The 26974-nt window shown below is 41.8% G+C and overlaps 1 protein-coding gene across 1 annotated transcript in view; it reads left to right on the top strand.

The window, feature by feature from the left end:
- Window positions 1–26974, top strand: part of DPP4 (dipeptidyl peptidase 4) — a 156327-nt gene that overhangs the window by 89212 nt on the left and 40141 nt on the right. The window contains exons 11-19 of the mRNA XM_089660038.1: window positions 126–229; window positions 5980–6115; window positions 7610–7648; window positions 10604–10702; window positions 17700–17767; window positions 22266–22316; window positions 23235–23356; window positions 25095–25142; window positions 26865–26963. Of these exons, the coding sequence (XP_089516164.1) occupies window positions 126–229; window positions 5980–6115; window positions 7610–7648; window positions 10604–10702; window positions 17700–17767; window positions 22266–22316; window positions 23235–23356; window positions 25095–25142; window positions 26865–26963 (766 nt within the window). The remainder of the gene's footprint in view (window positions 1–125; window positions 230–5979; window positions 6116–7609; window positions 7649–10603; window positions 10703–17699; window positions 17768–22265; window positions 22317–23234; window positions 23357–25094; window positions 25143–26864; window positions 26964–26974) is intronic.

Here is a 26974-nt window from a genome sequence, read left to right as displayed (position 1 = left end):
ATTCATCATGGTGTCAGGCACTGGACTGCATAATATTGTACAGACATTATGTGCATTAAATCATTAAATAAATTAATTCTAAAAACTCTGATTATATTTCTATTAAATTATACTTTCTTCCCAAGTCAGGAGCTAAAAATCCTACAGTGAAACTATTTTCCGTAAACACAGAATCCCTCACAAACCTAACGTTTAAGGAAATTCTTGCACCAGCAGAAATTAGATCTGGGTAAGATTGTTCAAAGTACATTTTTATTATTATTTTAATAACTTTTAACTTGGCATTTCTGTTTTGTTCACTACCCTGGAGCAGGAGAGGGTTTTAACAGATTTTTATTTACATGCTTGTATAATTAAATTGTATGTACATTTTAGCCATGAAATTCTCGTATTTCCTGGCTGTAACACCAACATCATTTTGTTATTTCTGTTCAATCAGTGCAAAACCATAATCAGGTTTGAAATTCAGAGCTGTCCTTTGTCCTCCACACAGTTCTTGCCTTACCTCAAGTAGTACTTGGAACCACAAAATGATTAGTTATAGATATGTTACAGAGAATATGATGAAAAGTGGATTTGAGTAGTTTCGCAAAAAGACACTGGGCAGGGCTGACACCTCTCAGTCCACAAAAATGCTGTATATTGTCAGCCCACAACTAGATATAAAGGGCTGAGTGTATTTTTGGCAGGACAACAGACTTTGTTCTGTAATTGCGGGGTCTTTCAAGGGATAATATAGGAGACTATGAATGTATTGTATGAATGTATTGTAGAGATATATTGCATGATTTGTGTGTGTGCTCGGACAAACACGTAAGAAAATGGATCAGAATTTGTAACATTTCCTACAGTCCTTACAACATGTCTGCATGTACCAGAGATTTATTATGTTATAGAAATAATCAAGCTCAAGAGCAACTGTTACATTTTAGCCATTACTTCCATTACTGAAAGCATTCCCCATATTTATTTTTTGGGGTAACAAACAACATTATTTTATTTGCTATTGATCACCACTGGGTTTTTTTTTTTTTTGCAATATAAATGAAAAGACCTACAAATTTTGAAAAAGAAAAACGATATGTTTTACTGTTTGCTATAAAACATATCCAATAAAAAAAATCACGTTACTTAATAAATTTTGTCTAAATAACTTCTGCTACAAGTCTTTGGAAAAAAAAAAGTGTATAATGATTGGTTTGCGTCAAAGTTATAGCGTCTACAAACTATGATATATATACAGTGTGTGTGTGTATGTATGTATATATATATACACCCTGTTCCAAATTATTATGCAAATTATATTTTTCTCATTTACCTAAATAATTGATGTAAATAACAGTCAGCATAATTCTCATGTTATCAACTATTAAGAGTACAATTCACATTTTATTGAACAAGCCTCCTAATGATAACAGTATTTTTGTTAAACATAAAAAACTTACAATGCACTGTTCCAAATTATTACGCACAGTAAGTTTCAAAACACTTTATAGGTTGTAAAGAACTGAAAATTGTCATTTCTTGTGTTTGCAGCATATTTACTGAAATCAAAAGCTATTTTAATCAAACTTTTAACAACATTTTAACTTTTTAAACATTTTAACAGGTTACGTTACATTTTAACATAGGACCCCTTATTTGATAGCAGCTTCACAAGTCTTGCATCCATTGAACTTGTGAGTTTTTGGACAGTTTCTGCTTGAAATTGTTTGCAAGATGTCAGAATAGCCTCCCAGAGCTGCTGTTTGGATGTAAACTGCCTCCCACCCTCATAGATCTTTTGCTTGAGGATGCTCCAAAGGTTCTTAATAGGATTGAGCTCAGGGGAGGATGGAGACCACACCATGACTCTCTCTCCTTTTATCCCCATAGCAGCCATTGATGCAGAGATATTCTTTGCAGCATAACATGGTGCATTGTCATGCATGAAGATGATTTTATTACGGAAAGCATAGTTCTTCCTTCTGTACCAGGGAAGAAAGTGGTCAGTCATAAACTCCAAATACTTTGCAGAGGTCATCTTTACACCTTTGGGGACCCTAAAGGGGCCGACCTGCTCTGTTCCCATGATTCCGGCCCAAAACATGACTCCACCACCGCCTTACTGACGTCACAGCCTTGTTGGAACAGGGTGGCCGTCCACCAACCAGCCACTACTCCATCCATCTGGACCATCCAGGGTTGCACGGCACTCATCAATGTACAGGACTGTTTGAAAATTAGTCTTCATGTATTTTTCTGCCCAATGCAGCTGTTTCTGCTTGTGAGCATTGGTTAGTGGTGGCCGAATAGAAGGTTTATGCACAGTTGCAAGACTCTGGAGGACTCTACACCTTGATGTCTGTGGGACTCCAGAGGCACCAGCAGCTTCAAATATCTGCTTGCTGCTATGTAATGGTATTTTAGCAGCTGCTCTCTTGATCCGATGCATGGATCTGGCAGAAATCTTCCTCAATGTGCCTTTATCTGCACGAACCCGTCTGTGCTCTCAAATCAGCCACAAATCTCTTAACAGTGCGATGATCACGCTTAAGTTTTCGTGAAATATCTAATGTTTTCATACCTCGTCCAAGGCATTGAACTATTAAACTGTTTTTGGCAGCAGAGAGATCCTTTTTCTTCCCCATATTGCTTGAAAATGGTGCTCTGCTTAATAATGTGGAACACCCTCCTTTAGTAGTTTTTCCTTAAATTGGGCTCACCTGCCAATCTAATTATCACAGGTGTCCGAGATTGTTTTCAGTGATCAAAAGAGCCCTGACACACAATGCCATCCATGAGTTAAACTGAAAAACAAAATATTTAATCTTTGTGACACTTAAATAGAATTTGCATAATAATTTGGTACAGGGTGTGTATATGTATGTATGTGTGTGTATATATATATATATATATATATATACATATATATATATATATAAAAGCTCTTTTTTATACTACTAATGGCTGTGATCAGCGACTTATAATGGGACTGCAATAGTGTGACGAGCAATCTAACACTAACCAACGCTGGGGGGGGACTAACTGCCAATGACTTCTCCGGTGACACTAATACAGTGATTCAGTGCTGATACTATACACTATCACTGAACTAATGCCACTGCCTGGGAAGGGGTTAACATCTAGGGTGATCAAGGGGGGGTAATTGTATGCCTAACAATGTGTAATGTGTGCTGCTTTTATTACCAGACCCCTTTTTGTTCTTCCTGCTTTTTTTACCTGCTGTGTACATTCACAGCGATTGCAAGCATGGGGGGGGGGGGTGCATGCGCATGCTGTAAACCCCGAAGCAGGCAGCGACGTGCCAGTACACTGCTTTGCCTGCATGGGCCGCGTACATTACAGGTGGGCAGTCTTTAAGTGGTTAAGACAAAAAAATTATGATACTTGACAGTGTTATGCAAACTCAGAATCTGAAGTATGTGAGACCTGGCAGTTGATAGCATAGTAGCTTTACAGCTTTTAGACTTCAGGTGACCATTGATCATTGTCTCCAAAGCTGAAAAACTAGACATAGGGTGCAAAATAAAAAATACTCCTTGCTAAGCCTTTACAGCTAGAACAATTTTAAAACAACCTATTCTGATTATTGCATTAGCCTCATCTTTATAACTGAATACCAGGCAAACAGCTAAACACACAGTGTGTGTCTATATGTATGTGTGTGTATGTATGTATGTATGTATGTGTGTATATGTATGTATATATATATGTAAAATTATAGTGTGTGTGTGTATGTATATATGTATATGTGTGTGTGTGTGTGTGTTTATATATATACAGTGGGGCAAAAAAGTATTTAGTCAGCCACCAATTGTGCAAGTTCTCCCGCTTAAAAAGATGAGAGAGGCCTGTAATTGGCATCATAGGTAGACCTCAACTATGAGAGACAAAATGAGAAAAAAAAATCCAGACAATCACATTGGCTGATTTGGAAAGAATTTATTTGCAAATTATGGTGGAAAATAAGTATTTGGTCACCTACAAACAAGCAAGATTTCTGGCTCTCACAGACCTATACCTTCTTCTTTAAGAGGCTCCTCTGTCCTGCACTCATTACCTGTATCAATGGCACCTGTTTGAACTTGTTATCAGTATAAAAGACACCTGTCCACAACCTCAAACAGTCACACTCCAAATTCCACTATGGTGAAGAGCTGTCGAAGGACACCAGAAACAAAATTGTAGACCTGCACCAGGCTGGGAAGACTGAACCTGCAATAGGCAAGCAGCTTGGTGTGAACAAATCAACTGTGGGAGCAATAATTAGAAAATGGAAGACATACAAGACCACTGATAATCTCCCTTGATCTGGGGCTCCACGCAAGATCTCACCCCGTGGGGTCAAAATGATCACAAGAATGGTGAAAACCCCAGGACCACACAGGGGGACCTAGTGAACGACCTGCAGAGAGCTGGGACCAACGTAACAAAGGCTACCATCAGTAACACACTACGCCACCAGGGACACAGATCCTGCAGTGCCAGACGTGTCCCCCTGCTTAAGCCAGTACATGTCTGGGCCCGTCTGACGTTTGATAGAGAGCAATTGGATGATCCAGAAGAGGATTGGGAGAATGTCATATGGTCAGATGAAACCAAAATAGAACTGTTTGGTAGAAACACAACTCATCGTGTTTGGAGGAGAGAGAATGCTGAGTTGCATCCAAAGAACACCATACCTACTGTGAAGCATGGGGGTGGCAACATCATGCTTTGGGGCTGTTTCTCCGCAAAGGGACCAGGACGACTGATCCATGTACAGGACAGAATGAATGGGGCCATGTATTGTGAGATTTTGAGTGCAAACCTCCTTCCATCAGCAAGGGCATTGAAGATGAAACGTGGCTGGGTCTTCCAACATGACAATGATCCCAAACATACCGCCCGGGCAACGAAGGAGTGGCTTCGTAAGAAGCATTTCAAGGTCCTGGAGTGGCCTAGCCAGTCTCCAGATCTCAACCCCATAGAAAACCTTTGGAGGGAGTTGAAAGTCCGTATTGCCCAGCGACAGCCCCAAAACATCACTGCTCTAGAGGAGATCTGCATGGAGGAATGGGCCAACATACCAGCAACAGTGTGTGCCAGCCTTGTGAAGACTTACAGGAAACGTCTGACCTTTGTCATTGTTATATATCCTTTGTTGGCAAAGTATTGAGATGAACTTTTGATATTGACCACATACTTATTTTCCACCATAATTTGCAAATACATTCTTTCCAAATCAGCCAATGTGATTGTCTGGATTTTTTTTCTCATTTTGGCTCTCATAGTTGAGGTCTACCTATGATGCCAATTACAGGCCTCTCTCATCTTTTTAAGTGGGAGAACTTGCACAATTGGTGGCTGACTAAATATTTTTTTGCCCCACTGTATATATATATATATATATATTTATTTTTATATATATATATATATTTATATATATATAAAATTCCATTTTGAAATGACAATACTTTCTTAAAACCTATATGGGATTGTAGTCTACTATAAGAAGAAGAGTTATTTTTTTAAAAATGGTGCAAGTCATGAAAGACCTATTTTAATTAATGCAGAATGCAATGGGCTAAGTGCATTAACCTGTTGCAATCATTCTGAATTGGCTTTTGACTTTGACTTTGACTTCAGGGTACAGTTTAATATTACAATAAATCCTTTGCAGCTTTCTCTTTAACTTCATAACCATTTTTTTTAAACATAAATGCATTGCAATTGTAGCACTGTTAGTTAATTTATTGACAATTTAAAAAAATACTGAGCAGGAAATGTGGGGTTTTAACACTTTGTTAATAAATAATGATGGTTCATGTAAAATACCATGATATAAACCAAGACTGACAGGGAAGGATATGAGATGGTACACTAGAAGAGAGAGCAGATAAAATTGTTACAGTGCACCCTCTAATGGTAAAAAGAGTAAACTACATTAAAAAGTCCAATGTAACATATACTAACACCTCTCTGTGATGATTTCAGAGACCATTACATATGTGGAATGAACTGGGTGACAGAGCAGAGACTGGCAGTTCAGTGGCTGAAAAGAATCCAAAATGTTTCTGTTCTTGTCATATGTGACCATGCAGACGCTTCTACAACCTGGCTCTGTGAAACGGTATTTTATATTTGTAGTTACTCTATTATAGGGCTAATTACAACTAAAGCTGATGGTTCAGTTTTAGGTGGAACAGATGTTAGAGGACTGAGCGACATCTTCATGTGTCTATTGTGTCAGAAAGATCTCTGAGGATGAACTCCCAGCTCAGCAGCAGATACAAAACGAACCTGTGATGCAAATAAAGCAGCTGCCATCATTGACTATGAAAGTCACTGTCAGCCAATCAAGTCGCTGACTTGATTCCAGGCTTACCTAATAAGTTTAAAAGGTTTCCTTTCCATCCTTTATACTTACTTCAGTAACTCACTTGGTAGTGAAGTGGTAGTGAAGTCATACCTCCCAACTTCATAACTTGAGAAAAAAATAAAGAACTCTCGTAAATAAATGTATTTATTTATTTCAGGTACTTATATAGCGCTGTCAATTTACACAGCACTTTATATATATATATATATATATATATATATATATATATTGTACATGCACATCAGTCCCTAACCCTCAAGGGGCGTACAATCTAAGATTCCTAACTCACATTCATACAGAACTTAGACTTTGTCCCATACTGGTGCATGTCAAGTGCTGGGCAGGGTCCAAGAGGCAGAGTGTAGCTACCAAATTACAGAGACAAGCAATGAGACTTAATTGGGAACTGGCAAGATTATCCTGGGGTCCACAGAACCTTGGGATCTTCCTTAGATTACAGGACAGTTCTGACAAATCTGGAACTGTTTGGAGGTATAAAGCTTATGTGGTCAGTGGAAGGAACAAAACCCTGATGATCATGGTCAGTGGGAGGAAGAATGCCTGACGGTCAGTGAGAGGAAGAATGCCCTGACGGTCAGTGGGAGGAACAATGCCCTGACGGTCAGTGGGAGGAACAATGCCCTGACGGTCAGTGGGAGGAACAATGCCCTGACGGTCAGTGGGAGGAAGAATGCCCTGACAGTCAGTGGAAGGAAGAATGCGCTGACAGTCAGTAGGAGGAAGAATGCCCTGACAGTCAGTGGGAGGAAGAATGCGCTGGCGGTCAGTGAGATGAAGAATGCGCTGGCAGTCAGTGAGAGGAAGAATGCGCTGGCGGTCAGTGGGAGGAAGAATGCGCTGGCGGTCAGTGAGATGAAGAATGCGCTGGCGGTCAGTGAGAGGAAGAATGCGCTGGCGGTCAGTGGGAGGAAGAATTCACTGGCGGTCAGTGGGAAGAAGAATGCCCTGGCAGCCAGAGGAGGGAAGAATGCCTTGGTGGTCAGTGGAAGGAGGGATTCCCTGGCGGTCAGAGGGAGGGAGAGTGCCCTGGCGGTCAGTGGGAGGAAAAATGGCCCAGTGGTCAGTAGGAGGAAGAATGCTCCAGACATTGCTTATAATGAGCAAGCTGGCTTTGCAAACTGAGGGGGATGGGGTTCCACAAGATGGAAGTGCGGATGCTCGTGTGTGTGGTATATAAGTGTATTACTTTGTTGATTAATCATGTTTTTTTTTTTTATTTAACAGCCCATTTACGAGGAGAGCCATACTGGCTGGGTTGGAAATGTAAGTAGTGTTATACCATCTAGTCAAATACACTCACCAGCCACTTTATTAGGTACACCTTGCTAGTACCGGATTGGACCCCTTTTGGCCTTCAGAACTGCCTTAATTCTTTGTGGCATAGATTACACAAGGTGTTGGAAATATTCCTCAGAGGTTTTAGTCCACATTGACGTGATCGCATCATGCAGTTGCTGCAGATTTGTCAGCTGCACATCCATGATGCGAATCTCCCATTCCACCATATCCCAAAGGTGCTCTATTGGATTGAGATCTGGTGACTATGGAGGCCATCTGAGTACAGTGAACTCATTGTCATGTTTAAGAAACCAGTTTGAGATGATTTGAGCTTTGTGACATGGTGTACTATCCTGCTGGAAGTAGCCATCAGAAGATGGGTACACTGTAGTCATAAAGGGATGGACATGGTCAGCAACAATACTCAGGTAGGCTGAGGCATTTAAACAATTCTCAGTTGTTACTAAGGGGCCCAAATTGTGCCAAGAAAATATCCCCCACACCATTGCACCACCACCACCAGCCTGAACCTTTGATACCATGGAGGATGGATCCATACTTTCATGTTGTTTATGCCAAATTCTGACCCTACATTCTTAATGTTGACCAGGCAACTTTTTCCAATCTTCTATTGTCCAATTTTGGTGAGCCTGTGTGAATTGTAGCCTCCGTTTCCTGTTCATAGCTGACAGGAGTGACACCCAATGAGTTTTTCCGCTGCTGTAGCCCATCTGCTTCAAGGTTTGATGTGTTGTGCATTCAGAGATGATATTCTGCATACCATGGTTGTAATAAGTGGTTATTTGAGTTACTGTTCCCTTTCTATCATCTTGAATCAGTCTGCCCATTCTTCTCTGACATCAACAAAACATTTCCGTCCATACAGCTGTTGCTTATTAGATATTTTCTCTTTTGCATACTATTCTCTGTCAACCCTAGAGATGGTTGTGCATGAAAATCCCAGTAGATTAGCAGTCTTTGAAATACTCAGATCGGCCCATCTGGCACCAACAACCGTGTCATGTTCAAAGTCCCATTCTGATGCTCGGTTTGAACTTCAGCAAGTTGTCTTCACCACGTCTAGATACCTAAATGCATTGATTTGCTGCCATGTGATTGGCTGATTAGCATATTGTGTTACCAAGCAATTGAACAGGTGTATCTAATAAAGAGGGCGGAGAGTGTATATACATACTAGAACTACATTCTCCTTGTCTTTGTTGTTATTAAGTGCTGCCTGCTCAGTGTTAGTAGGCTCTTTCTCTCTTGACATGAAGGGAAAATACCCCCAAAATATCTGAAAGAAGCTCTAACCCTTCACAATTCTAACTAAAACAAAATAAAAAGCTTTAGCACACAAAATTTATGAAAGCAAGAGTTCAACAAAACAGTCAAATGAAGTTTATCAGCTATTAAGTCTTTACAACAGAATGTAAATGTAATAGAATCTTATTTATTTATTTATTTCAGGTACTTATATAGCGCCATCAATTTACGCAGCGCTTTATCTTGTAGTTGTTTATAATTTTAACTATAGCTTTATATGACACCGTCAAAATATTTGTGTACCTGTTATAAAGTACATGACTTTACAGCATGCAACAACCATGGAGTGTCCATATGGACACTGCCTTCAGTGCAATTGAGTTGTCATGCAGCGCAGTGGCAGAAGAGTTTTGAAGATGGGTAGGCAGAGCCTTGAAGGGGATTCACAGATGCTAGCTCCCCATCAAGTCCATTGCCTTTGTGATTGACAGCAAGCAGTGAGTGGATCCTTAGCCAAGGCTATAAAATCCACCCACTGCCTTCTGTCAGTCACAACAAGGGAGCTAGGGCTTCAGCTTCCCCATCAGGCTCCACCCACTGTAATGGTGAGGATTGGAGGGGATAGTGGCAACAAATATGCTGCCTGCTACACAGCGTACAGAGATAGGCACTCTGCTGTCTATGTACCAAACCTAGGATTGGTCTTAATCACACCTATTTTCAATATTTATAAACTGGAGGTAATTATTTTTTATTTTGGTGCATTAATAACAACACTTTGTAAATGTAGCACTATTAAGAACTACCTTAATCTGTTGCTTATGTTGCTAACAAACTAGAAGGCAGGGACTTCTGAAACTGGCACAAGCCATTCTAAGGGCCAAAGTGCATAAAAAAAAGTAATTAGGGATTTACGGAATTCCCCCAAGTGTGCATAGGGAGAGGCAGTTGACACGCCAGAGACTATTAGTGGCATATAAAGCAGCGAATGTGATATTACCAAAAAATTCACTGCATGTGAATGAACTACTGTAATTTGAAATACTTGTACTAGGAGAGTAAACCTGCAATGAATCTTTGGCGAATGTCAAATTCACTGTTTTATAAATATATTCCTGACTGATCTCTAAAACCTGACTCTCAAGCTAAACAGTCCCAACAGTCCCATTCGAGAGCAGTTGATCACTAGGTTGACTCCTCTCAAACTGGAACTGCCATAGACGAATCGAAATTTGGCCGGTCCCTGCTGAATTATCTTTGGCCATTTTAAGTAAAGTGAAATAAAGGAGCACATATAAATCTTTCTTAGGTAAACCTGCAAAATAAGCATAATATTATTAATAATAATTTAAGACTGCATATCCAGTTATATCATGTGGACCAACTAAAAAATCACAAGCAATTTTCACAAAGGCAAATTGCGGGAAAGCCGTTGCAATAGATGATTGTCATGCTTGTACAGGTTTTAACATTCTTTATGTGGAAAGCAATCCATGTGCAAACCATGCTGATGTCACCATAGCAAAGTGCTATAACAATAAGTCAGACAGCAAGACCGTCTGTGCATGACAAAAATGAGGTAGTGCACTGGGTACCAACAACTTGTTATATCTTTATTTTGTCTAATATACTGTAGTTATTATTTGTAAGTTAATGCTTTTTCTTTCTTCTTAGTTTGGGCCCAGTGATCCCTACTTCACATCAGGGACAAAATATTACAAGATCATGAGCAATGCAGATGGTTACAAGCATGTGCACGTCTACTTATCAAGGGTAAGTCACTTGGCTGAGCCATAAGAGGTAGTCTCAGGAATATTTTACATACAAGTTCATAGTCTGCATAGTTTCAGGCTATGTGCCCCTACTGTTTTTTACTGAAGTGGAAGCTGCAACACTCTGCATTCAGCTGAAGAGAAGTTTCTAATTACTAATGAAGGAGAGGGGTGAGAGAACAAAATATGCTTCCAAGTTTTATTGTCTGGAACTCCGAGTAGTAGAATGTCAGATGCAGTCTTCATATTCTTTGCCATGAATTGGGCAAGCTAACAATAATTTGCAACAGGTCAAAACACCAATTGCTTGTTCCTCTTGAAGATATTCAGCATCACTGTGAATCAGGATAAAGAAAGTGTACAAATGTCAAACTCCAAATAAAATAAGTGAAAAAACAGGATGATACAGCAAGTAATGGAGATGGTGGTGGCTGGAGATAATACAAAATGGCCAGTCAATAGAGATGAGCAGAGTTTGTGGTAAAATTGATTTTGCCGCCCATAAAAATTTTGCCAAAGCAGAAACTCTCAATTCCACTCATTGAGCTGCTTAGGTGAAATTTGTGTGTGTGTTTAGAGAAGTTTATAGTCAAAGAAAATGATCTATCTGCTCATCCTTCTTGGGCTCACAGAATGCTCCTGTGAGCAGAACAGGATGATGTCATCTCGGTTAATATTTTGGCCAGGCTTTGTGAGGTCGGTGAATAGCATGCACTGAGAGGGCATTATCCATCTTTAGTCAAAGCTGGACAATTTGTTTTTATCTACAGGCAACTCTTACCTGCATGGGCAATTGTTTGGCAAAGGTGAAGTAACCCCTTTAAGATCAAACAGCCAAAACACATTAGCATCTTTGTCATATTTGGATTCAGTTGCTTTTTACACGTTTGATACAGACCTTTGACCGTGTGCCAGCCTTTTTATCTTAATCTATTTATTGAAGTTCAGTTGATTTCATTTATTTTTATGTTTTTCATTTTTGTGGGCAAGTAATTATCACTTCTGAACTGTAACCAGAGCAGCCATCAGAAATTTTGGGGCCCCTTACACAGCTTTAGGCCTGCCCCCCCCCGGGCCTGACCACCAACACCCCCAGGGTCCGCCCAATGGTCGTCCCATTGAATCTGCCCACAGGCCATCCTACAGAGTCCTTCAGTGCACCCAATTTTTTTAACACTCTTACAACTTCAAATATACTCCATCCCATGTCCTCCTCCTCCTCTATTCCCATTTCCGCCATCCCACGTCCTCCTCCTTCTCCCTCCCATCTTCTTCTGCTCCTCCTCTAGTCCCATCTCCTCCATCCCACATCCTCCTCCTCCTCCTTCTCCAGTCCCATTTCCCCATCCCATGTTCTCCTCCTCCTCCAGTCCCGTATCCCCCATCCCATGCCCTTCTCCTTCTTCTCCATCCTATGTCTTCCTCCTCCAGTTCCATCTCCTCCATCCTATGTCCTCCTCCTGCTCCAGTCACATCTCTTCAATCCCATGCCCTTCTTCTCCAGTCCCATCTCTTCCATCCCATGTTCTCCTCCTCCTCCAGTCCCATCTCTTCCATTCCATGGTCTCCTCCTCCATAAGTCCCATCTTTTTCATCCCATGTTCTTCTCCTCCTTCAATCTTATCTCCTCCATCCCATGTTCTCCTCCTTCAGTCCCATCTCCTCCATCCCATGTCCCCCTAGTCCTCCAGTCCCGTATCCTCCACCATCCCATGTCCTCCTCCAGTCCCATCTCCTCCATCCCATGTCCTCCCCCAGTCCCATCCCTTCCATCCCATGTCCTCCCCCAGTCCCATGTCCTCCATCCCATGTGCTCCTCCAGTCCCTTCTCCTCTATCCCATATCGTCCTAATCCTCCAGTCCCATCCCCTACATACCATATCCTCTATCCCATGTCCTGTCTGGCTATGTGCCCAACTTTACAAGATGGTATGACTAATATATATATATATATATATATATATATATATATATATATATATATATATATATATATATATGTATGTGTGTGTGTGTGCGTGAGTATGTGTGTGTATATATATATATATATATATATGTTTATGTTACAGTGGGGATCGAAAGTTTGGGCACCCCAGCTAAACATTTGTATTAATGTGCATAAAGAAGCCAAGGAAAGATGGAAAAATCTCCAAAAGGCATCAAATTACAGATTAGACATTCTTATAATATGTCAACAAAAGTTAGATTTTATTTCCATCATTTACACTTTAAAAATAACAGAAAACAAAAAAATGGCGTCTGCAAAAGTTTGGGCAGCCTGCAGAGTTAATATCTTGTACTGCCCCCTTTGGCAAGTATCACAGCTTGTAAACGCTTTTTGTAGCCAGCCAAGAGTCTTTCAATTCTTGTTTGAGGTATCTTTGCCCATTCTTCCTTACAAAAGTCTTCCAGTTCTTTGAGATTTCTGGGCTGTCTGTCACGCACTGCTCTTTTAAGGTCTATCCATAGATTTTCAATTATGTTGAGGTCAGGAGATTGTGAAGGCCATGGCAAAACCTTCAGTTTACGCCTCTTGATGTAATCCCCCGTGGATTTCGAGGTGTGTTTAGGATCATTATCTATTTGTAGAAGCCATCCTCTCTTTAACTTCAGCTTTTTCACAGATGACATCAAGTTACCATCCAAAATTTGCTGAAATTGTATTGAATCCATTTTTCCTTCTACTCGTGAGATGTTCCCTGTGCCACTGGCTGCAACACAACCCCAAAGCATGATTGATCCAACCCCATGTTTAACAGTTGGACAGAGGTTCTTTTCATTAAATTCTGTGCCCCTTCTTCTCCAAACGTACCTTTGCTCATTCCGGCCAAAAAGTTCAATTTTAACCTCATCGGTCCACAGAACTTGTTTCCAAAATGCATCAGGCTTGTCTATATGTTCATTTGCAAAGTTCAAACGATGATTTTTGTGGTGAGGACGTAGAAGAGGTTTTCTTCTGATGACTCTTCCATGAAGACCATATTTGTACAAGTATCTCTTTATAGTGGAATAGTGTACCACAACTCCAGTGTCTGCCAGATCTTTTTGGAGGGATCGTGCAGTCAAACGTGGGTTTTGAATTGTTTTTCTCACAATCCTGCGAGCTGTTCTGTCTGATATTTTTCTTGGTCTTCCAGATCTTGCTTTAACTTCCACTGTTCCTGATGACTGCCATTTCTTAATTACATTCCGAACAGAGGATATTGACATCTGAAAATGCTTTGCTATCTTCTTATAGCCTTCTCCAGCTTTGTGAGCGTCAACTATTTTCAGTTTCAGTTTTCTAGACAACTGCTTAGAACAGCTGTTCTCAACCTGTGGGTCACGACCCCTTTGGGGGTCGAATGACACTTTCACAGGGGTCGCCTAAGACCATCGGAAAACACATATTTCCGATGGCCTTAGGAACCGAGACACCACTCCTCTATCCGTCTCCAGGTATGGGCGGGATGACATGCCGTCCCTGTCATCTGGACACACCCCCGGGATCAATCCTCGGCGGTGATTGGCCGCCGGAACTGTAGCTTAGGAGAGGCACACAGGCGGCCAATCACCGGCGAGGAGGTGGAGCTTGGAGAGGAGGAGCCGAGCGGCACCGCGAAGATCGAGCGAGTGAAGAGGAGGAGAGCGGCCGGAGAAGGAAGACATCTGACCGGTAAGTGTTTGTGCCATGGGAGAGGGAGGGAGCCCAGGCTGGAGCAGGGGTCAGCAAGGTAAGTATCATTGGTGTCAGTGGGAGGAATAGTGCCCCATCATTGGTGTCACTAATACCAATGATGGGGCACTATTCCTCCCCCCACTGACACCAATGATGGGGCACTATTCCTCCCCCCACTGACACCAACGATGGGGCACTATTCCTCCCCCCACTGACACCAACAATAGGGCACTATTTCTCCCCCCACTGACACCAACGATGGGGCACTATTCCTCCCACTGACACCAATGATGGGGCACTATTCCTCCCACTGATACCAACGATGGGGCACTATTCTTCCCACTGATACCAACGATGGGGCACTATTTCTCCCACTGATACCAACGATGGGGCACTATTCCTCCCACTGACACCGACGATGGGGGCACTATTCCTCCCACTGACACCAATGATGGGGGCACTATTCCTCCCACTGATACCGATGATGGGGCACTATTCCTCCCACTGACACCAGTGTTGGGGCACTATTCCTCCCACTGGTACCAGTGATGGGACACTTTTCCTCCCACTGACATCAGTGATGGGACACTATTCCTCCCACTGACACCAGTGATGGGGCACTATTCCTCCCACTGACACCAGTGATGGGGCACTATTACTCCCACTGACACCAGTGATGGGGCACTATTCCCCCCACTGACACCTATGATGGGGCACTATTCCTCCCACTGACACCAACGATGGGGCACTATTCCTCCCACTGATACCAACGATGGGGCACTATTCCTCCCACTGATACCAACGATGGGGCACTATTCCTCCCACTGATACCAACGATGGGGCACTATTCCTCCCACTGATACCAACGATGGGGCACTATTCCTCCCACTGATACCAATGATGGGGCACTATTCCTCCCACTGATACCAACGATGGGGCACTATTCCTCCCACTGATACCAACGATGGGGCACTATTCCTCCCACTGATACCAACGATGGGGCACTATTCCTCCCACTGATACCAACGATGGGGCACTAGTCTTCCCACTGATACCAACGATGGGGCACTATTCCTCCCACTGATACCAACGATGGGGCACTATTCCTCCCACTGACACCGACGATGGGGGCACTATTCCTCCCACTGACACCAATGATGGGGGCACTATTCCTCCCACTGACACCGACGATGGGGGCACTATTCCTCCCACTGACACCAATGATGGGGGCACTATTCCTCCCACTGATACCGATGATAGGGCACTATTCCTCCCACTGACACCAATGATGGGGCACTATTCCTCCCACTGATACCAGTGATGGGGCACTATTCCTCCCACTGACACCAATGTTGGGGCACTATTCCTCCCACTGATACCAGTGATGGGACACTTTTCCTCCCACTGATACCAGTGATGGGACACTATTCCTCCCACTGACACCAATGATGGGGCACTATTCCCCCCACTGACACCAATGATGGGGCACTATTACTCCCACTGACACCAATGATGGGGCACTATTCCCCCCATTGACACCTATGATGGGGCACTATTCCTCCCACTGACACCAATGATGGGGCACTATTCCTCCCACTGACACCAATGATGGGGCACTATTCCCCCCACTGACACCTATGATGGGGCACTATTCCTCCCACTGACACCAATGATGGGGCACTATTCCCCCCACTGACACCAATGATGGGGCACTATTCCCCCCACTGACACCAATGATGGGGCACTATTCCCCCCACTGACACCAATGATGGGGCACTATTCCCCCCACTGACACCTATGATGGGGCACTATTCCTCCCACTGACACCAATGATGGGGCTCTATTCCTCCCACTGACACCAATGATGGGGCACTATTAATACCACTGACACCAATGATGGGGCACTATTCCTACTACTGACACCAATGATGGGGCACTATTCCTCCCATTGACATCAGTGATGGGACACTATTCCTCCCATTGACACCAATGACGTGGCACTACTCCTCCCACTGCAAAATTACAGTTATGAAGTAGCAACGAAAATAATTTTATGGTTGGGGGTCACCACAACATGAGGAACTGTATTAAGGGGTCGCGGCATTAGAAAGGTTGAGAACCACTGGCTTAGAAGAACCCATGGTGCTGATTGTTGGGGCAAGGTCAGATGAGTCTGGGCATTTAAAACCTTTGAGATTGACATCACCTGGTCTTTCCAGACAATGACTGAGAACAATCCATGACACTGGCAAGTCTCAGCTTGGCAAAGGGGGCAGTGCATGCTATAAATTCTGCAGGGTGCCCAAACTTTTGCAGATGCCATTTTTTTGTTTTCTGTTATTTTGAAAGTGTAAATGATGGAAATAAAATCTAACTTTTGTTGACATATTATAAGAATGTCTAATCTGTAATTTGATGCCTTTTGGAGATTTTTCCATCTTTCCTTGGCTTCTTTATGCCCAAACGTTCGATCCCCACTGTATATATACACACACACAGTGGGAGTTCATTATAGAACACTCCAAGGGTGATGTATAGGAGTTGAGGCAGTGACTGTAAAATAAAGGAATAAGGATCAGATGTGCCAGGTCAGCAACCTGTGAGTAGAGGCAGAAGAGCTGATACTCAGGCTGGCCACTGCTGTGGGCAGTCAGGAGCCCGGAATGCAGAGGTGGATGGACACATGCACTATCTGCACACATGCCGCATTGTGCTGGAGGGGGAACCCTGTACAGGAGCAGAGCTGGCCTGACCCTGCATAGACCTCCCTCTAAAAGAATGCAGGCTAGGGAGGGAGTGCACAGAATTTCTGCGGGTGGGGGTACAGTCCTACTTCAAACGTGAGGATGCAGACGATAAAGAAGGAGCTGATATCATCATGGTTGTGGATGAACTCCTGGCTGAAGATGGAGCAAACCCAAGGATAGTAGATTGCTCAGCTTCAAGCCAATACATTTGATCATACGGTATTTGCCAATGGCTCAAAAATGGTGGAAAGTTACAGAGACTTGCCTGTGTATGGCCAGGTTTTGTAAATAATCACTAGTAATTTTGATAGCATCACTGAGCAACTAAAATTGCCCCTGTAAGAGGGAAACTCTTAGACTTTAGACCTCTGGAGTGGAGGGCTTTGTGCCACCTAATATGCTCAGTGAAAAACAGGTTTTATGTGGGTACCAAAATTACCATTTTTCTTTTTACCACTTTTGCACTGTTTACAATTATTGATGACTTGGTTGCTCAATTATTTTTCATCATTTCACATCTGTTTAATTTTATTTTTACTATTGAGGTTTTTTTTTTTATGAATTTATTAGTTCACTTATCTTTTGTTTTGTAGGTACCAAGTGAAGTAACCAAAGGCAAATTTGAAGTGACCAGTATTGCCAAAATTACAGATGAATACTTGTGAGTACAACTTATTCTGCAGAAGGGTTTTGCTGTAGAAATTCACAGTATGCTGCAAAGGGTTACAGATGTTTTGACAGGATTACTTGAACAATGACATTTTTTTTGTATGCAAATTTTGTCTTGACACCACATGCAAGCTTGCTCTTTATTTTAAGGAAATACATGCTTAAAAATGTAAAATAAATAACACTATGCCTGTTAGTAGATTAAATGGTTAATAAAATGCCACATCCACACCACTGTTTTGTTCAGCAGACACTGATTTTCCTCTACATGCCATTTCACTTTCTACTTAAGAGACCCCCCTACCCCCCACCCCCCCATCATCCAGCCATCATTTTTCTGTGATCCCAGGTAGTAATGAGCATACCCCCATAGACCTCCAGACTACAGGTAGTTGCATGGTCACACTGCCTGGGTTCTCTGTGGATGATATTGTTTCATGAAGAGTATATTGAAATCAGCACACTAACATGCACTGAAGAGATTGACAGTGCCGTTGAAGCCCTCAAATAGCCCACAGCTACAAACACAGAAGAAGGAGCAGCAATCATCACATAACCACAACTTTCTTCTTTGAAGCTAACCATTTTTTTAATAACTACAATCAGGGAGGTGTGCAAGAAGGGGGAGGGGCATTGTCTAGTGCACCACATTAAATTCTGAACTTGGGCTTTTAATAGACAGCTTTTAATAGAGAGCTTTTAATGGTCAGCAGATTATATATGATATCCAGCCAATTTCATATTTGTTGCATTTTTTTATTTATTTATTTTTTTTTATATATATAGTGGAAATGACTAGACACTTTGCCGGGATTTATTGCTATCTGTGTCACAGATAGGGAGGCCCTGTGACCACCAGTAAGTGAAGGTAGAACTGCAGAATGGAAAGCTTCCCTGCCAGGATAAAGTCAACAATAAGAACCTGACAGAGTTTCTAAACTTACCTTACGGAATCCAAGATAGAAACAACACGGCCCTTTTAAACATAACTGAGATAATGAATTTGTGACAGATATATCAAAGTTAGAAAGTGTAATAAAGTAACTTCTCTAAAGTTCTCTTCCAACTAAACAAAACCATGGTAAATGAGAAAGTGGTCGCAATCTCAACTGATTAACAGGAGAAATTCCTAAAAATTTGGTCCCCTTGGATCTCATACTTATAACTTAACCTGAGAGCCCTAACCCTTTGAATTACTAATTCCTTCATCTGGTCTGTACGTGGGAGGTATTTTACCTCCCTAAACTCCATCTTCCCTTCTCCTTACCCCATCACCTCCCTTTCTATCTCTCTTTCATTCTTTCTTCTGTAGCGCTTACCCCCCTGAGAATGCTGCTGAGAATGTACCCAGGTCTCCCAATGTAGTACAGAGGCTGCTAGTCACCCTAGCACAGTCCTATACACACTGACAATTTAGACTCGGTCTAGGGGATGTCTTTTTAGTATTTTTTGCTGAAAAACTTGGAGGAGAGGGGTTTAGGGTCACAGGATACTCCAAAACAATCAATAGCAATAATGGAAAGACAAACTTCTCAGTAATCATCTTACAGCCATCTGTTCTGGATGTAACAGGAAATGGCCAGTGTATCTAGGACTCTGTAAGAGCAGCCCCATACAGTGTAGCAACCTCTGGCATTTAGATCCCTTCCAGTGCAAGCACACCCAAAGTCCACAGCAAGGTCACTATTCACAATGTCCTTGGAGCTGTCTGCCACCCAGTATCCACAGGTAGATCTTCAGTGAGGGAGATAAATTGTGCCCTCCAGCAAATACTGAGACCCAGATTGCAATCGCCTGTCTCAGAAATCCTTTCCCTAGGGGCAGCAACTCCCTAGGAGACTGGGACACTCCTTGAAAAGGAAGCACACTCACCCAGAGCTTCCCAAACATTTATCACCTCCCCAGCCATCTTCTGGACACCTCCTTCCAGGGATTAGCTGTGGCATGATAACTATTCAAACTGGTCATCTGCATCTCCCTGCCCTATATTTTGGAAGCTTCTGACAGAAACATATGGGAGAAATCAAACACCCAGTTCAGGAAACTATGCACAGATAAAAACACTCAATCACTGCCCATTCACTATAGTTAAGCCAAAAACTACATTTAACCTAACAGCCTAACTAGAGCAGGATGTAACAACTTCTCTTCTTTTTCTAACTATCTTACTACTTTATCCTGTAAACTTCTATAGTTCATTAAGTTCTCAAAAATGCCACAATTTAACAATGAAGATTTTGCTGATGATTATCAATGATATTTCAAATTTGCACCATTTTGATGGCAAATACATTTTTGTGTGGCACGTATCTCTTCCAGAGTCTCTTAAAGTAATAGGTTTGTAATTGACAACTAACTTGCACTGAGTTTTTCCAAACTAACAAGCCTTGTATTTTTTGTGCATTCTTTTTATGAGAAAAAGCTGTTCTGGGGCCATTAACCCCTCTTTTCTTTTGTATTTGTATTGAAAACTAAAAAACAATTGAACAAGAAGGTGTAATAAAGTAAAACTTAGGCTTTACTATTTCTTTGGACTAGGCTGTTGACTCCATAATGCATGACCACTCCAGCACATCATTTGTTGGTGTGCTTCCTATATCAGTACACTGTACAAAAAAAATGAAAGGAACACTTTTTAATCAGAGTATAGCATCAAGTCAATTAAGCTCCTGGGATAGTGATCTGGTCAGTTAAGTAGCAGAGGGGGTTGCTAATCAGTGTCAGCTGCTTTGGTGTTAATGAAATTAACAACAGGTGCACTAGATGGGCAATACTGAGACAACCCCCAAAACAAGAATGGCTTTACAGGTGGAGGCCACTGACATTTTTTTCAATAGTTTTGTATTTTGCTAGGGTCAGTGTCACTACTTGTAGCATGAGGCAATACCTGGCCCCTACAGAGGTTGCACAGGCAGTCCAACTCCTCCAGGATGGTACATTAAAATGTGCCATTGCCAGAAAGTTTGCTGTGTCTCCCAGCACAGTCTCAAGAACATGGAGGAGATTCCAGGAGACAGGCAGATACTCTAGTAGAGCTGGGCAGGGCCACAGAAGGTCCTTAACCCATCAACAGGACCGGTATCTGCTCTTTTGTGCAAGGAGGAACAGGATGAGCACTACCAGTACCCTACAAAATGACCTCCAGCAGGCCACTGGTGTGAATGTCTCTGACCAAACAATCAGAAACAGACCTCATGAGGATGGCCTGAGGGCCCGACGTCCTCTAGTGGGTCCTGTGTTCACTGCCCGGCACCACAGAGCTCGATTGGCATTTGCCATTGAACACCAGAATTGGGAGGTCCGCCACTGGTACCCTGTGCTTTTCACAGATGAGAGCAGGCTCACCATGAGCACATGTGACAGATGTGAAAGAGTCTGTAGAAGCCGAGGAGAACGTTATACTGTCTATAACATCGTTCGGCATGACTGTTTTGGTGGTGGGTCAGTGATGGTCTGGGGAGGCATATCCATGAAGGGACGCACAGATCTTTACAGGCTAGAAAATGGCACCCTGACTACCATTAGGTATCGGGATGAAATCCTTGGACCAGTAGCGGACTGACCATTCGGGCTCTGTAGGGTTAGTAGGGGGCCCCATGAGATGCCCCTGGTACCACTCATAGGCCTTTTTGGGTGTGGTTTGAGTGTGGGCGAGGACACAGGGGCCCCATGATCCCCTATTGCCTGGGGGCCCCATGAGTTGTCAGTCCGCCCCTGCCTTGGACCCATTGTCAGACCCTACAGTGCAGTGGGTCCTGGGTTCTTCCTGGTGCATGACAATGGCCTACCTCATGTGGTGAGAGTATGCAGGCAGTTCCTGGAGGATGAAGGAATTGATACCATTGAATGGCCCCCACAATTGCCTGACCTAAATCCAATAGAACAGCTTTGGGATATCATGTTTCGGTCCATCTGACCTCGCCAGGTTGCACCTCAGATTGTCCAGGAGCTCAGTGATGCCCTGGTCCAGATCTGGGAGGAGATACCCCAGGACACCATCCGGCGTCTTATTAGGAGCATGCCCCGACGTTGTCAGGCATGCATACAATCACGTGGGGACCATACAAGCTACTGAGTACCATTTTGAATTGCTGCAATGAAATTTCAGCAAAATGGACTAGCCTGCTGCATCATTATTTTACTTTGATTTTCGGGGTGTCTTTGAATTCAGTCCTCTGTAGGCTGATATTTTTCATTTCCATCAAACAATGGGGCTTCCTTACGTTCCTAACACATTACCCAGTCCATATCAGTATAGATATCCAAAATGATATTTCTCCCCATTGACATCTGATGTGTTTACGAAGTGTTCCTTTAATTTTTTTTGAGCAGTGTTTATAATAAATGGCAGAAGATACTTGGTGGCAATCATTATTTTTAAATAAAAGCAGTGGACGACAAGAAACCGTCAAATCTAAATCATTGAAACTATAGCTAAGAGAGATTTTAAATATTGATTGTTAAATCAGTTTTAATTATTTGTCTTCCAGGTTCTATATAAGTAATGAAGAAGGGTACCCATCAAAACGACACCTTTACAAGTAAGAGAAAATTCTAGGAGATATATCGGTGTTTCCTTTTTCTGATTTTTCAGAGTTAGTAGCATTAAAAGTGTTCTGTTCTTAAAGTTTTCAATTATATGAGCTGGTATTGCTTAATTGCTTTTAAGGTTGAATGTTTCAGGGCTGTCACTGATCAATAGTGAGTGAATCAGTGACCTAGAAAAAACATTTAGGTCAGCAGGGCCATCTCGGGAAGTGAGGGCAATTTTAATTTGTGAGGTTGAATGTATGCATGGTAAATTTTGGGTGTAGCAAATATGTAATTGTAATTCCATTTGGTGAGGTTAATAGTGGGAGCCTCAGTAAACAAAAGGAAAAATGGGCATGCTTTGGTGAAATGGGAGTGGCTAAATGGCTGTCAGTCATCAGCAGTATAACTCCACCACCACGTAAAAGGATATAGAAGGCATGCAGTTAAAAAAAAAAACTTATCAGAGGATAAGTTCCCTTTAGGATTGCCATTACCCTTTTATATTTTCGTTCAAACTGCATTTAGTTGATAATGTGTTTTAGTTCTGTAATTTCAAATTTTTGATGTTGACCACTATTGGGGTTCTGTAAATGTAAAGACAAATGGGCTGAAATGAGTTGAGAAACCTTATAAAAAATATTCATTTCAATTATCCAATCGTGTATAATATTGGATATTGAAAGTAAATAAGAATTGGCCTTTCACATTGGCTAACTGAATTCACACACTTTTTTTATTGAAGAATTTCAACTCTTTTAGTAAATTAGCACTGAAGAATTGATTTGAATATTTTCCTTCCTAAGAATGGAGATGTGTCAAAAGCATCTTTTCAGCCTCTTAAAGTTTTCTGCATTTCCTGTGTCAGCTGAGATGATTGCAGGAAGATATGTTATAAATCTATCTGTCATTCTAACTACTCTTTACAGGTTAAAGTTGGATAACACTTATAACCCACAATGTATTACCTGCAGTCTGAATTCTGATAGATGTCAGCACCACTCTGCCACATTTAGTGCCAATGGAAAGTACTATTCTCTATACTGCAATGGTGAGTATGGATATTTAGTGTCCAAAATATGACCAATATTCTCATTACTTACAGTTTTAATACACATTGTAGAGGTCAACAAATGGATGTCAAATTTGTGGTTCACTTTTACCGCCAGACTTGTGATATACTTTCCTGTTTCCCAGTAAAATAAAACTAGTGCACATAACTTTGTACAGTCCTTCTAATTTTAAAAAAGACACAACCCCAATCACCACAATCTCAAAGAACATGTTTATATAATTTCAACATTTTTAAACCTGACATTTTCATAATATTATCTGGTGATCCTGCCATAAAGGTCTTTGTTCAGGTATTTCCTGATTAAAGATGGCAATGCTTTGTCCATGTCTACTGACCCTACTGGCTCTCTACCACATGGGCCTCCAATAGAGACTACAAGTGGCTGTTTCAGAACACATTGCACAAGCTAGATCTGCTGTTATCACCATCGGGAAACCCATCCTTTTATGCTCCTTCTCAGCTATCATTACATACAGGATGTTATACAGGAAGTTGCATGTTTCAAGCATGTTCTGTCATTGACCGCTATTGTGTAACTTCCTATGCTAGAGAACATTTTTCAATGAGATCCCAAATGAATAATATTATTGTATCAACCATACAATGAATCAAAGATAGTACTTTTGCAGTTTAGAATAACAAAAGTAACTAAGTGTAGGCTTTAAAAGTAAACTTGACTGTTTCTACATTCCTGTTAATCACGTTTTGGGCATTGAAGGTCATAAGTATGTAGGGAGGTGCCGTCTGCTTCCTTCACTATAGATGACTCTCGACCAGAGCGGTACTGCAGCTGGAAAGGAAGTCAGGTGAAACCTGGTTTCTCTTTGAATTTCTCTTTGATTCTCTGGAGCACCATTTCGGTTGACTCTAGGTGACCCAGGGTGGCCATTGAGTGTACATTTGTGAAATGGATAGTGTAGGGAAAGAGCGCCCATCTGAGAGGGAAAGTTATAAGCAGCAAGAAGATATTTCAGACAAGTACGGACAGGCTAGGGACATGCCACCCTTTTTGGAAGCCTCCCTATTGAGACCAGACTAGCCAGGCCTTTTTCCGCCCTCTGAGACAGACACTGTCGGTGCATTTGAACCTGCTGTACCTCCAAGCTGTACAGAACTGTGAGTGTTTCCTGGCATGGTGCGCTCTCTGCTGGGCTGTTTGTAAAGTTGAGCCATTCCATCATTAGAAGCTCTTGTTATCTGCAAACGGACTCTGTGTAATTACTGACACCACACCATGCTGCACCTACCCAAAAGTATTCCACTTATTGTCTAAAATAATTGGGACCTGCAGAGGTGGAGGAGTAAGATGGAAGCACAGTATTCCTTCTCCTTTTCCAGGTAGACAAACACCAAGGATGAATTGCCAGCTTGCCAACCCATATATAATTGCTTTATTAGCTCTTATAAGAAATAATCCAAGATGTAATGCATTTTGCACTGTGTGGGAATAAAAAAAAAAAATCAGGTCTGGATAATTTTATATGAGATTTTATAATAGTGTTTGATGGATCGGCATCGTTTAGGAATTTGTGCATTGAAATGTTGCTTTGATTTCTACTCTTTTTTTGGTCATTAAACTTTTTTTTTTTAACTTTCTTTTGTTATTTTGACCCACAGATGTGCTTTCCTTTAAAATGTGATGTTGTTGGTTACAATGAGTGTGCTATGTTATGGTAAGCAAGTAATAAAACTTAATAACTCTAATTTTCTACAGGACCAGGAATCCCAATATACACTTTACACAACACCAATGACAATAAAGGTAATGTATTAAATTTAAATAGCACTTTAAAAAAAAAAAGAGATCATATATGAGTTCACAAAAGTACAGGAAAGCTAAAAAATGGTTTTAAGTCCATTGCTGTCACATGCTGCCCCCATTATAAAAATAAACATCAAAGCCTGGAAAAAGTAAACTGCAACATTAGGTTCTCCCTAGATCAGGCCATGGCTTCTGCACCATTCCTGTTTCTCTGTCAAGCAGGATCTGTGTAAAGCAGGGGCAATAAATGGTTACCTCCATCTGTCAAAGGCAGCAGCCATTTAGACATGACAGGAACAAGGTATGTATTGTAGGGCTCTTATAATTATTTTTCTAAAACAGTAATGAGGGGGAGTTGCAGACCTCAAGACAATGTTCTGACTTTTGGTCCACTTAAAGTGGCTTATAGTCTACTGCTAACACTACAATCATACAGACATGAAGACACACAGGGGTTTATTTACTAAAGCTGGAGAGTCCAAAATCAGACTCCCTTCTGCATAGAAACCAATCAGCTTCCAGGTTTCATTGCCAAAGCTTCATTGAACAAGCTGAGGTTAGAAGCTGATTGGTTTCTATGCAGAAGGGAGTCTGATTTTGGACTCTCCAGCTTTAGTAAATAAACCCCACAATGACACGGTTATTGACTCAAACTACTAGTATGTTTTTAAACTGTGGGACAATAAATCATCATGAACCGACATGTCATCTGTAGTGTCTATCAGGGAACGTAAGTTCTTGCTAGAAAGAGTTCCTGACCCTAATCTGTTTAACATCGTGGAGTCTCACCTCTTTTGCATGCTATGCACTGCAAAATAAAATGCCAATGAAGAGTTGTCGCATGTGGATGTATGGGAAATCCACATAAGCCATGACCTAAAGCTGCAAAGTTCAGGGGGTAGCAGATAACTTTTTCATTAATTATCATAAAACATTCTTTTATTCAAACATAAAACCAAAATACATTTTATACCCATATATTATTTTATTTATATATTCTATAAGATATTGGGTGCTATGTAGCTACTAAAAGTGGTTCTTCATGGAATGAGAACCATACAGTTACCTAGGTAGCTATGTCAAAAAGTGAAATCCAGCTAGGCTGTAGTGGCTGAAGTACCACTGTACTGTTCTACACCAGTGGTGTATTTACCACAATGCAAACAAGGCATTTGCCTAGGGCAGCATTTTTAAGGGGGGCAGCAGCGCCCCCAGGAAGAAGAGACGAAAGAAGGGACAAACGCAGCTTTGGGACCAGGTGGGATCCAAGAGAGACTGTGGGCTACTTGATGGTGTATGCAGAACCTGACTCTAATTCCAGGGGATGTCTGGAGCTGTGAAGGTGAGTGTCTTTCTCTCTCTCTTGCTGGGGGGGGGGGTTGGGGGGGGGTATGGTGGCCGGTGTATGGAAGGTGGTGATATTGGAAGGCTCTCTCGGGTGGGGTGTTGGTTGGTGTCAGGCTCTCTCTGCAGGGAGGGGGGGTCCAATTTTTGTGTTGCCTAGGGCAGCACAAAACCTAAATACACCACTGTACTACACAGTGCAGTGACTAAGTACAGCTGGACTATTAGATCCAGAGCAGTCACGCCTGGACTTCAAAGCATACTCCTGGGCAAAAAAAAGCCATGCAGTGATTCAGCTTGGATGAACTCTGTGCCATAAAGAATTGTGTCTGAGGGCAAAGAGATACAATGAGATTATTTTATTTTTCTCCCCTTTAGAAGTCAGCGTTTTAGAGAGTAATGAAGAGCTAAAAGTCCTACTTGAAGATATTCAGATGCCCACAAAAGAACATGGCAACATTTCCCTCCATGGATTTAGTAAGTATTTC

This window comes from Staurois parvus, unplaced genomic scaffold, assembly GCF_062004578.1.
Source record: "Staurois parvus isolate SC_StPar_1 unplaced genomic scaffold, SC_StPar_1.0 ptg000031l, whole genome shotgun sequence".
NCBI lineage: Eukaryota > Metazoa > Chordata > Amphibia > Anura > Ranidae > Staurois > Staurois parvus.
Note: the sequence above shows the minus strand (reverse complement) of the source record. Positions and strands in the feature narration are given on the sequence as shown.